Consider the following 13,638-nt stretch of genomic DNA (forward strand, 5'->3'; position numbering starts at 1 on the left):
TTAATTCATTTCAACAGTGCACACGACCTTGATGTGGTACCATGCAACTTCAGGTGAATGAAGGCTGCAAGTCGAAGCAGCAGCTGATGGTGCTGTTTTAAAAAAGAACAACTTTTTCTGCAGCTCACCACTGCAGCAGATGCAATATTTAAAGGCCGGTCCCTGCCCAGAAGAAGTCTCCGGTCCCAAAACATCCATTATTAAATCAGATACGCAACTTAGCTTCTAAAAGGTCAGCTCACCTGTCGGTTTGATGTGCGGTGCCTTCGATTTCCAGTCGTAGATTAAAGCGTCTTCACGCTCATTCTTCACTCTCTCAGTGAGCATGATTTGCACTAATGTCAGCTCCGGGGTTTATTACCTAAAGCTGAAAGGCTGAGTGACACTTTTCACAGTGGTGAGCCACTTACAGGCTCAAAGGGGGTCCTCTCCAAAATTGGCCTGGCTCGCACCACCCCCATGAGGTCCACCCTAACACCCCTGGTCCTCGTTTCCAAATGTGCACAGGGCCATCTCATGAGTATATTTGGACTCTTCACAATCAAAACAGGGCATTAGCTGCAGTCAATGAGGCTCGACAGGTGGCAGAGAGTGTTGGGGGGGTGGGGGGCGAGTGATGCAAGAAGAGAGCCACAGATGCTGTCTCTGTTTTCAGCAATGGCTTCACCAATTACAGAATCAGTAATTTGCCGTAAAAAGGCTCCAGACTGCCAGGAAGGGTAGAACAGGGCCGGGGAATTGGTGGTGGTGGTGGTGGTGGTGGTGGGGATGAGATATAATCCATATCACTCTCCAGTGGGAGTGAGAGCTGCATTAGTCAAGCAGGGGGATCATTTGTTTTTATAGTGGCCTCCCTCAACGCGCTGCAAACGCTGACACCACTTTAAACATCGCTCAGGAAGGGGAGTAAATGGCCGCTCTCTTGTCTGAGCGCTCCCTCCTTGACACACTATGTCTTCAGCCGGTGTACTTATATCCCCAGGTGAGCGCCAGGACTTTGTTGACCAACCAGAGGGGGCATCGAGCCCCAAACCAGCTGTATGTGTTTGAACACACGCAGCACAAATACAGGCCTCTCAAGTCAGCACACACTGTACTGGGCCTGTGTTTTGTTGTTTCAGTGCGGCCTTTTACCTTTTTGAAGTATAGCCCTGCATGTCCTGAAACGCTGCCATCCCTCTTACCCCCTGAGGATAAAGCCCCGTCCGAAGCTCATGCATATTTAACACTCTCTGCTAACAGGTGAGCTAAAGCACAAAGCTGTGTTCAGCAGCTGTGGATCACTCAGATGGTAGACCATCCACACTGCTTGACCAGACCTGCAGTGTTTCTAAGCTCAGCAGTAATGCTGGTGGGGGGTTAGGGGGGTGAATATGTGTGTGTCAGCTTCAGTTCGACTATGTCTCACTCCTCTGGATGTGCTCTTCCTTTTGCCTTCATGAATTATAGTAGATTTATAGCCAGGTTTATGTTTCTGGATCCTCTCCAGTCGCTTGTTTTTCCCCGGGAGGTGCCCTTTTCATCGACGTGCTCCACTCTTGTCTCCTAATTCCTTCATTCTCATAAGCCAGGAAATTAGAATGATTTCATAAACAGCCTTTGCTCTCTTTGGCCTCTGCCTCTGCCACGTTGTGATTATTTACCCTTGTGCGGTTTAACAGCGTTCGTAAACCGCTTAATAGAATTCAGTGCGGCCTTGGGATGTGCGCGTACAAGACTCTGTATTTTCATTGGCTCTCTGTTCCCTCTTTGTTTGGGTTGCCACACAGCGTGCCACGGTATAATCAAATATGATCATAACCAACCTGTGAAACGGTTGTCAGTGCCCCAGCCTCTCTCCTTTCTGTCTCTCTCGCTCTCCTCTTCTCTATTGTTTTCTCATTTTTAAGGCAAATCGTTCTCCCACTCTGTGCTGGGCATTCATGATGTAATTATATATGATTTACAAACAGCTGTAGCCATAATGGTGTATGAACAGATTACTAAACGAGGGAGGAGAACGGGCAGACGGATAAAGAGATGGAGAGAAACTGGTCATTGTTTTTTGGGGTTTTTTTCTCCCTCCCTCCATCCCTTTGGCTCTCTCTTCAGTGCGAAATTAGCACTTATGCTTGACATGGTTTACCCCTCCTGCATGCAGATATTTAGTTTTATTTCAAGCCAGCACAGCATTAAAATGGGAATCTGCCTCTGTAATGCAGATTGTCCAAGCTGTTTTCCTTACTAATGTGGCTGCTCACATTCATTTAGAATTTCACCGGGATGCTGCACTTGCATTGCAGGTTTGCTCGATTGACCCTAATTTCAGTCACATTAGTCTGTTTTATTGTTGTAATTTATGTCTGATTTCAAGTTCTCCTTTTCATTTTCATTGTTTGTTTGTTTTTTTTATCACATTTCTCGACAGATTCCTTCCCCTTCAAGCTTCTTTATCTTTGCTTTTGTTGCCTTTTCCTCCCCCCCTGCATCCGTCCAGTGTGGAAGAACATGAAGCACCGTCCAAATATTGCACTCAAGAGTGAACATAACGTTGAATGACATCATTTTTATATACTGTATATCATCACATCACACAGATAATGGAAAAGCACTCACCTGCACAGTGTGTGTGTGTGTGTGTGCGTGCGTGTGTTCCCAATAAATTCATAACCCCAAAAGCAACTTCAGCTTTGTCCAAGAAGAAGCCTGCGCAGCAAATTAGAATTCTTAATAGCGCCAGAGAATAATGATAATGCATGAGGTACACTGTGCATACTAAATCAAACATGGCCAAATGTGGACGTGCACATTATAAAACGCTGTACCCACATATTGATTTGTCTACACCGGAGTAGTTTATTGCATATTGTTATAATCATAAATCAAATCTTAAAAGACAGTGAAGAAAGAGCAGAGAGCCTTAAGAAAAAAAAACAAGCCAAAACGCCCGTCAGCCAGTGGATGGACACTGATTTATTGTTCAAAGTGTGACTGGACCTGACTAGAAAGTAATTGAAGTGAATCTATGGGTCAGAGCAGATCACAAATTAGCTTGTTAAAGTTGGTGATCCATAACACGTCACTGTCAGTGCCCTTTGACTGCTTAACCCAACCAGAGCCGTCAGTATGTGGAGTCGGGGTGCATCTCCACAACACGCAGTGTAATAGAAGATACAGACTACCTGACACAACTGGCGTCTTCATGTCAGTCGGCACAAACATTAGCTCCTTGCAGTGGTACGAGTAGAAGGAGAAATGCTTGATTAGCATGTGTGACTGCACTGTAAGTGTAATTTAAAGCTTGCAGCGTGATGGCATGGGAAAGCATTAAAGCAGCCCATCTGCTCTGACAGCATCGGACTGGCCGTCACAAAGACTTGGCAGTCGTATCATCTCGCCGTCAGCTGACACGGCTCATCATGTGGCATGTGCCCATTTAATGTATCACAGAGCAGCAGCTACACGCCGACACTCTGCGCTGCCTTTGCCATTTACATGAATAAAGCATTGTTCAGTGGGCTACGTTAAGGGGATCGATCCATTAAGGCTTCATTAGTGGGAATATATACTGTATATGAGAGGCGTGACCCTTTTTAAAGGTCATGTTTATTTGGTCTTCACTGAACGCAGGAATGTAAATATACACATATATAAATGTGCGCTGGTATACTCTTAGAGGGAAGGAGCATGCGCCATGCCGACCATTTTTAATTAGAATAATAAGTCAGGGATGTGGCTGGAGCTGGAGCTTTAACACCAGGACCACGAGACCTCTGTATGTTTGTGTCTACATGTGAAATGCAGACAAATTCATCTGACAAGGTTTTTCACAAACTGCTTTCTCTACAAAACGCCCAGGACGTGTCTATTTAATGTGTGCGTGTGTCCCCCGCCTCCCCCGTTCCCCACGCTGCATCCATCAGCAGTTGGTGTAGCAGTGGGTGACCAATGAGGTGTTTGGACACGACCGCGCCTCCCCCTCCTGCCCCACCCCCCGACCCCCTCCACAATCAAACTGTGCTCCCCAGCCTTTTTCCTTTACATTCGAAATCCCTTTCCGTGCTCTTAGCCTGGGTTTTTTTTCTTCTTCCTCCAACTCTGACACCATTGCTAATGAAGATTTCCAGTACGGCGTTAGTTGGCAGCTGCTTGACTGCCTCAGCACCGATAACCCTGGGAGAACAACCTCATTATTTATATTTTGTGTACTACGTTTACAAGCATAAATAATATGAGGTGTTAATGCCAAACTCACAGCAGCAGTAAATAAAGGTGTGCACTGCTGTCCTCCAAGCTGTTTGTTTGATAGTAACATGCCTCGTAAGCAGAACTCAGTGCAGACACGCACGCCGACTGCATCTGTGAGCACACATTAAACCTGGGTTAATTGGTGGAATTAGGTTAATGCTAGTGTTTATCTGTGAAGCAATAACCTGGTTACTGTAAAAGCCAAGTCTATATTCAGATGATCAGTGACCAGGTTTCTTATTTTCTTAAATGATTCGAGCAGTTGGACTCACGGCCCTGTGAAAGAACATACACAGAAGTGTGAGTACATAGTGTTTCCTTACTGTGTGTACATGTTCACATTTTTTTCTGTTTAGCTGTGGAAAAAGAAAACTTTTCAAACTTGACTCATAGTGCCAGTTTGGTTTACTTGGAACTTCCTGCCAACAAACCTCCCTCCAGGTGGTACGTGTGAAAAATGTGCTTAGAAGATGCAGCCATGAAATTTCGTGTTGGCCACTTTTCTAAAAAAAAAAACCGACTGCTTTAAACTTGCAGTAAGTAGTTTTGCTAGAAACATAGTGAAGTTGAGTGAAGGTCGTTTTCAGTTCTAATATTTTGGGTTTGCAACTCTCTGTCCTGAGCTTCTCTTGACACGATCACAAGCAGAAACATTCTTTTTTATAGGGAACAGATGACTGGAGGCAATCTCTCCATCGCTGTTGGTACGTTCTCACTGGCTCGACTCGGCACAGCACGGCTAAGTTGCGTTTCCACTAGCATATTTTCAATTGCGCTGATGTCACCAGACTGAGTGTTTTTAAGGAATTAAAGCAAGTTTTCTGATTTTTCAGCTTCTCAAATGTGAATATTTTCTGGTTTCTTCATTCAAATTCATTCAAACTGAATCATTTTTGGGTTTTTGGACGAGAACGTCGTCCTTTCCAGGTTTCAGAAACACTGATCATTATTTTCTAACATTTTATGAACCAAACGATTTACTCGATTAATTGTGAATATAATGGTTTGTTGCAGCCCTAGTTCACAGACATCACCTGCAAACCCCCAGGCGCTATTGGTGTTTGTTTTCCAAACCTTATATCATGTCTTATTTAAGAAGACTTGAAACGAGTGTATGTGACTCTTCATTTCAAATGTTTGCCGGTGTTATGAATCAAGTGGAAAGTAAAGCTCGTGTTCCCGTCGACTTCCTTTCAAAAGGAGTTCTCCTACCTTTCGTGAGCGCTGCAGTAATGGACACATGTGCGCTGCATAGTCACCACATGCACAAACACGTGGGCGTGACTTGTCTTTGGCAGATGCACGAAGAAATTTATTGTGCTCTCATCAGCTTCCCAATTGCAGCTGATGGTTGTAAATTAGGCCACCATTTACCTCAGTTATTGAATTGCTGGAGCTCTGCTGACTCACTATCTGGCTAAGCCCCTCCCGTATTGACAGCCACATTCTCTCGTTGAATCCACTGTAATAAGTCTAAAGCACATAATATAATAGTTTGATGGGCCATAAAGGCCTGTTGGAGAGCAGACTGTATTTCTCCAGCCGGGTCACACCGGCCTTACCACCACGTTGGTATCAGATTTATTTATCTGTGAAATCTTGGTCACTGTAACTTCAGGGCAAATGTGTTTGTTTACATCTCTTGTGCTTAATTATTTGAGGAGAAACGAGCATTGTGTTTAATCCTTACGTAAATGTAAAGCCATTCAATTTGTTTTGTTTTTATAAGGAGCCGTTAAGTACATATTTTTTGCATTGTTTTGTGCTTGTCAATTTGAATTAAGCTTTCAAGTACCTTCTATATGGCAGTGATGCAATTAGGCACGAATCTAAGCCTCAAATAACAAAGCGGGCTGCAGTATTCAATAAAGTCATTAATTAATTTTTTCCCCCTAACAAAGGGCAGAGACGTATTTAGGCGACACACTCGCATTCAGTAACAAACAACATGAGCAACCTTCAGAAAAATCCTCAACTTGTGCGTCTGAATAAAAAGCACAGTCATGCTCTCCGACGTAGCAACAGGCTTCATTTGGTTTGCATTGATTATGGGAGTGTGTAGAGTTAGGATAGAGTCTGTCCACTTCCTCCTGTTGCTCACTGTCAATCACACAGTCAGAGCCCAATAAGGATGCTTGCACCTCTGCAGCTGACGACGTGAAATGGAGCTTGTGACCCGTTTTTACACAATCACATTTCAAACTCCCCTCTCCACGGAGAGCTGCGTCGCACACTTCAAATTGGATTAGATAGTAATAGAGTCAAAACTGCAAATGCATCGGTGTCAAAGTGATGTAATGAGATGCAAATCCACCAATCAAACAGGAAACACAAGTCATGTCTTGGTCTTGGTGTGTGTGTCCTGCAGGAGGCCAGCTGGAGAGCCTGATGGAGACCATGAGAGCAGAGATCGCCGCCCATCCACCAGTGGAAGGATCCTACGCTGCGCGCCGAGGGGACTACTGCTTAGCCAAGTTTGCTGATGGTGAATGGTAAGTTCTGGAATTCCCTTAATTGTTGATCTCATTTCTGAACTGAAACCATAGACCGTACAAAGGAAGAGGATGTAGCCTTTGAGTTTGAAAAGTGAAGCCTTGGAAGAAAGGCATGCCCCCTGGTGACTCACTGCTACTTCTGGGGTATACTTTCAACTTGAAGGTAGTGGGTTTGATTCCCGGCTCGGCTACTCTACATGCCGATGTTGCTCCTGACCGGCCGTGCCAGCAGTGTGTGAAAACTGTGCGATAGAAAATGTGAATGGCAAAACAGTAAAAGCAGCTTTTAGTGGCGTGACTGTCTTACAAACAGACCATTTATCTACTTTTTATATCCATTCTATGATGGAAGGAGCAGTTAGCCAGCAGGAGGTGACTCTGCTGTCGCAAAAATAACTCCATTGAAAGATGTGTCGATGAAAATAAGCCTACTTCAGACTTGATTGACGAGATGAGGAACATGTTCCTGAGCAGTTGATGGTCAATTAGTAGTTTCACACAATGTCAGTTTTCTAACTTCGGCTCTATTTAAGAGGAAAACAGACAATAAAGCAATACAGTGCTTGCTCGTCTTTGAACGTCCAGCTTTTAAAAATGGGATGGAGTAGGAGAAAATGCAATCAATTTCTTTCAATGCAGTCTTACAGAATGTTTGCAATACAATGGAAACCTTGGTACGGTTTCTCATTACATTTTTCTCTTATAAAGTGACATGTACAGTCCTTCAGATGTGTTGTTGTGCGTTTGCTGCATTCCCCGTCTCTGTCAGATCACACTCACACATCCTCTCGTCTGTGAACGTGATTAATGATCAGTCTGAATTACCTGACGCTACAGGAACTGAGATATGTTCTGCACTTCAGTCAGCTACATGCTGTACTGTTTCTCTCCCTCTTTCATGATTACCTGACATTTCATTTTTACCTTGTTTCTATTTAAGCCTGTGATGCATTAACTGCAGACACCCACAGGGTGTAATTAGCTCGCTGCCACAGCCTCGGCCTTGTAGAATCAGCAGTCACTTGACAGCAGCGTGCACGCGCGCACACACACACACACACGCACGCGTGCGCGCGCGCCACTTCATCTCGTCTCCACACCGGATGCTGGACGTTTACAGATGGTCATGGGGACAGATTGAAGTCACGGTCATGGAGAGAGAGGCAAAGAGAGTGTTTGTGTCACAAGGTGATAATCACAATATACAGACTTCAAAAAACAAATGCTCTACAGCGCCTTTCTTCCCTCTTTCATCCTCTTGTTTTAGGGTGGCAATTAAAAACAAAACAAAAAGCTAATGTTATTCTCTTATCCCGGTGTCTAAAAGAAAAGATCTACTTCTTTCAACGGCAAAACCACAAATTCTGCACCGTGTGGCAGCTGTCTGAAATATTTTTTTTTTTTGTTAAAGTAAAAGAGGAAAAGGAGAAAAGCTCCACATTATTAAGCGAACTAATTATAATCACGCTCACATTGTTCTTTGTCCGTATCTTTGTGTTTTGTAAAGTGTGTGTGGAATGTCTGCTTGTTTCATTAGGGGGCTAATTAGAAACCCGTTGCCTTTCAAGGCCTTTTAAAACACCACAGAGTCACAGAGAATAGAAGGAGGGCGGGGAAGAGTTCTATTCATCAATCACTCACACTGTCTCTCGCTCTTTCTTTCTCCTCGTCTGTGCACTTGTAGGAGTTCCTAATGTCTCTCAGTTAATCGCTTCTAACTTTGTTCTCTGGTCTCTCTCTCTCTGCCCGCGTGGCTGTGATTATTTGGCCTTCTCTTCTCTCTCTCTGCCGTCCTTGGTCTGCAGCCAGCGTGTCTGTCTCACTTGTTTGTCTGAGAGTCAGACGAGTGACGGTCAGGAGAGGAGGCACTGCCTGAATTGAATTGACTAACGCAGATAAATATGTTCCTCTGCAGCGTCCGTATGAATTCATTAGAATTTATTGATGTAGCTCCTTATTTTATTCAGCCACTATATTTGTTTGTATTATGATTTTATTTATTCATTTGACTACAGACGTTGAACATGGATGCGTAAAGTGGCTAATTTACGTCTGTTTTCCATTGGCATGTTGATGTAACATAACAAATACAGTACATATGCATACAGATGCAGGAAACAATAGTTGGTAACGGGTCATATCTTTAATTTCTCAGCCTGGCAATAGGATGTAACGTAGTATATCGATATACTGTGAGTATTTCTGTGTGTATATATATACATATATACATATATACACACACACACACACACACACACACATATATAATTCAGATGAAGCAACTGTCAGAAAAAATCGTAATTAGATATTTTCCCCCCAAATCGGCTCAGCATGGCAAACAAGGAAATTGGAATCATAATTTTTAAAGTGCTTAAGGGACCAAAATGTAAAAGTGGCTGATGCTACAGTGATCGTGCTGAAGTGCATACAGGTTTTTACAATTCGAAATCCGTCATTTTGTATTTTTAGCCCCTTCTTCAGAATGATTGCTGAGATTCATGATTGTGTTTTCTTCCCCTTTCATTAATATTCATTTTCTTAAATGTAGTTTTTATTTCTCCTACACGACAAAAAAAATGGGTTTAAATTCCTGTCCCTTTTATTGCAAAGAGGCCTCTGTGCAATTTCCACAGCCCTGCCATGTCCTGATAGATCCCGTCTGTCCACCCTCTGTCCCTCCCCCCAACACTCCCCCGGCCCGGTCATCCTCGCCTACACCTCTTCCGATCACAACAGACAGACCCTCCAACACCTTGTCCCCAGGGAAATAAGCATGGAATCATTTACTCATCTCCTTTTCCTCTTGTGCCCTCTGTCTTCATCGCTCTCTCTCTCTCTCTCTCTCTCTCTCTTTGTCTCTGTCTTTCAATTATTCTTTCTCTGCTGCAGGTACAGAGCCAGAGTGGAGAAAGTTGAGTCGCCAGCAAAGGTGCACGTCTTCTACATCGACTATGGCAACGTGAGTGACCAAATATTGAGCGTGAAAAAGTGTGACAACTTTTTTTCCGGTGTCGTCATATGAAAGTAGCATTGTTTGAAACTCACACACAAACCACAGGCAGAGGCAATCTACAGTAGAATCTGAAAGGGGATTTCTCCTCTGTTATTATTTTGTATTTTCTATTCAGGCGTCAGTGGTTTATTATTATTTTTATTGTTCAGAGCAGGCAAACATCCGTAATGTATCCTTTTTTGAGGACAAATGTGACAAAGGCTCATTTGTTTGCTCTTTTTATTTTATTTTTACACCAATGACAAAAGCAAACTCTGTAAAGATGAAGGCACCGTCAGTCCCCGTGTGTGTGTGTGCTTCTGCCCACTTGTGTGCACACATGCTTGCGTCACCAAGTGGGTCATGCAGCCAACCCCTGGCCTGCGGGAGATTTCCCATAATGCAGTAGAGGGGGCACAGTGTGTGGCTGACCTCAGAGTGAGGTGGGGGGGTGGAGGGTGGGGACAGTGCAGCTCAAGGTTTAGCTGGCAGACGCGATGCATCTTGGCATGTTGCTGAAAGTGTGATTCTCAGAGGCCGACCTGGCCCGCACACGCACACGCATGCACGCACGCACACACACACACAGCTTACATGCACCTTGTTCTATGTGACTTTGTGTCTGTGATTTTTTTCGGATTGACTCATTGTGGCCACTGTGTCATGAGCTATTAGCCACAGGTGCAGCCTGGTACCTGAAACATTACATGATCATTAGCAAACACAGCAGAGCACTTTTGCCTTTCATTTTTAAAGGCCACATTTACAGTGCTGTCAAAGTCTAATACGGCGTCGATAAATCTTAACCGTCTAATCCATAATAAATGTTGAGGGTATTCTCCGTCTAGACTGTACAGTCCAATGAACACATTAACCTAAGATATGGGGACATTACATTAACTTCCCACTTCGAACAGCGATATTTTGTCTTTGACTTTCCGCCGGTGTGTTCTCCCTCACGTCTCGCCCACGGTGATCGGAGATTGACCATCACTCACACTGGCTCATCAGTGTCACGGTGGTTCAAGGCTTTTGTCATAGGTGGAACCTGTCACGTATGATGCGCAAACAGAAACCCGACGTCTATCGTCATCTTTACTTATTCCTCCACCTTAGCTTGTCGTGGCGCTACACAACAGATGGTTTAGTAAAACGGGGTCTTAGTAGCACCGGGGAACAGCTGTACAGCGAGTGGTAAGGTGACATATACAAGCATGCAGCCCTTAAGCTACAACTACTAAATGGCATCTGTCCTTTTCTCACACTGGTAAAAGTAACATGTGGCGTTGATGTTGGGAACAGGATGACTTACAGACCCGGTTTGATTTGAGTCTTTCATTTTCTTGACTCATGAAGGGATCTGATGTAAGAACAAATGTTCCATCTGAGCTTTGAATTGTTATTCTGTTTATTGTATAGTGTCCATATTAAATAAGACAGTTTTTATTTGTATTACTGCAGCAGCAGCAAAAGATGCATCTCTGTCGCGTTTGCTTAGACACAGTCTTTGTCAAGCAAACACTCAAATTGTGCTTGAGCTTTACTTCACGGTCTGAAAAACCTGCAGAAAATCAGATAACTCGCATAGAGTAAACATTTTAAACCATGAACACAGACTCGACAAGCTTTACATCAACAGTGTTTGTGCATAGTATTACAGCCCGAGGAAAAACAAATGTCACTGTGTAGATCAACGTTACGCACACGCATCGCTGCCTCGGAAAAACTGCTCCACATCGAGTCTGAGGCCTGTCCTTCCTTTATCGTCCCCCTTTTAGAGAGAAGTCGTGTCGTCGACCCGTCTGGCCGCCATGCCCCCCGCCTTCAGCACCAGGATCCTGCCAGCACAGGCCACCGAGTATGCCTTTGCCTTCATCCAGGTCCCGCAGGATGTAAGTGCACACACACACACACACACACACACGTGGAGTCGAGTGTTGCAGCTTAAAGCTTTAAAATTAACTTAGAGGGATCAAGTCCCCCTCTCACTTTCCACTGCCAGGCTTCTGAAAGTTGACTTTCCTGGCAAGACATAAAAAACTGTTTGATTTCCACTTATCGCATGAGGCGATAAGTCTGTAACGGACAGGCAGGGTCGAGTTTTCATTCCGAGCAAGTGTTTCCACAAAATTGTGCTCATGCATTATGCATGTTGTACAAAGCTACCGGAACACTGGCAATCATGAAGCCATTGATTTACTTGCACACTCACAAAAAAAAGTAAGCCTAATTGACATTGTGGTCAAAAGGTGTTTATGTGTTATGAACCTTTTTTTTAGCAGTAATCATGTGACACTCACTGTTTTTGTGTCAGGGGGTCAGCTCTTTGGTAGTGTCCAGAACAGTCGGTGCAGATACAAACATGTTTTCCCTTTGCTTTGTGCTCGATTAGCATCTGTGCTTAACCCCCCTGCCTTTGATTGTTTAAGTGTGTATTGAAGAGTGAAGGGGGCGTTTATTCCACTTCACATGTTTGCAGTGTCAACAGTCCCTTGATCAATTTGCCCTCCTCAACTTACTGAAGTACTGATAGAATACACAACTTCATTAATGCATTTACATTTTGTTCCTTTAGTAAAGTTACTACACTAAACTAAAACCACTGCAGTCGGATGTATTTTAAATTTTGTGGTTTTATTTGTGTTGTGAGACCCATAAAATATCATATAACTCCATTTCATCCCTTCACAAAAGTTTATTTAGGAGTTGTTAAGTGTCTTGCCGTGTTTGTTTTCCTCCCTGTGTTTTATGGCATTTTACATCTGTAACGTTGCATCTCTTCGTTTTCTCCCCTCTGCCTCTCTACTTCCCTCGTGTCTTGCGTCACTATGACAACTGGCAATTGTCATGTGATTAGTTGTGACGCTTTCACATGCTTAAAAGTTGAAATGTTTGCACAGAAATGATAGATATCTGTCATGTACTGGCATGTGTGTGAGATGATGGACTGGTCTTCATACAAATAACTGGATCCTTAACTGTTTATTGACATATCTCTCTATTTTTTTGGAAATATTCACCCAATTACAGAACCAATTTTACATCCGTTTGCTTCTCACTGCATATTTGTGTCAAAGCTTCACTCAGTTCAGTGGCTCAGCACCAACTGTGTGTGCTCACAGTCCCCATGTGAGTCCTATCACCTGCCTCATGAGTCAGTGTCTCCATTCCTGAAAGAAGTGGCCCATCTGTTGTTCCAACCCAGGGGGACACAGGCATCACCTACATTTCAGAGCCCCCAGACACACACACACACACACTTTCCTCACTCTTCCTCTGTCACTGTGTGTGTGTGTTTTTCTTCTGCTTAGTCTGAAGCGTTTTACTGTGTCACTCAGGCACAGTGCCACACGCTCGCTGCTGCACATAAGAGACGTTGTTGCCTTTGTCACGCAACCTGTCAACTGATGCCCTGCAACAAATGTCTGACACTGCGAGTTACACAGCCTCATAGTCAAACGTCTGAAAACCCTTTTTTTCTCAGCAACACAATTCTGCCAGTAGGTCAATTGATTTTGCTGCTTTCCAGTGCACTTTCATAGAAAGTGCCCAATATCGCAAAAGAAACGGCAGAATTCTTGTATTCTTTTGTCTGGAAAACAATACTGGTAATAATGTGTATTTGTAATTACTTTGTAACTGAAGTAAAACTACTCATCATCTGCCGTACATCTCCAGCACAATTTAGAACTGGTTTATTGCAGACGTCACGAGCGGTTGTGAATCTGCCTGCACTTCTCACACACACACACACACACACACACACACACACCCTGCTACTTCTTTAGTGTGCCTCGTCAGCTAATTAAAGAAAGTAGTTTATGTCAGGAGGAGTGCAAAAAAAAAAGATGAACAACAGACTGCATTTCAGAAAGAAACAATAGACGCGCCATAAATGGCACTAGCTAAAAGAAAATGGGAGGG

The 13,638-nt window shown here is 43.8% G+C and overlaps 1 protein-coding gene across 2 annotated transcripts in view; it reads left to right on the plus strand.

Moving 5' to 3' along the window:
* Nucleotides 1–13,638, plus strand: part of snd1 (staphylococcal nuclease and tudor domain containing 1) — a 166,751-nt gene that overhangs the window by 135,567 nt on the left and 17,546 nt on the right. For both annotated transcript variants that reach the window (XM_044022843.1, XM_044022842.1), the window contains exons 19-21: nt 6,596–6,719; nt 9,612–9,681; nt 11,493–11,606. In XM_044022843.1, coding sequence (XP_043878778.1) covers nt 6,596–6,719; nt 9,612–9,681; nt 11,493–11,606 — 308 coding nt within the window. The remainder of the gene's footprint in view (nt 1–6,595; nt 6,720–9,611; nt 9,682–11,492; nt 11,607–13,638) is intronic.

The sequence above is a fragment of the Solea senegalensis genome, linkage group LG3 (genome assembly GCF_019176455.1).
Source record: "Solea senegalensis isolate Sse05_10M linkage group LG3, IFAPA_SoseM_1, whole genome shotgun sequence".
Lineage (NCBI taxonomy): Eukaryota > Metazoa > Chordata > Actinopteri > Pleuronectiformes > Soleidae > Solea > Solea senegalensis.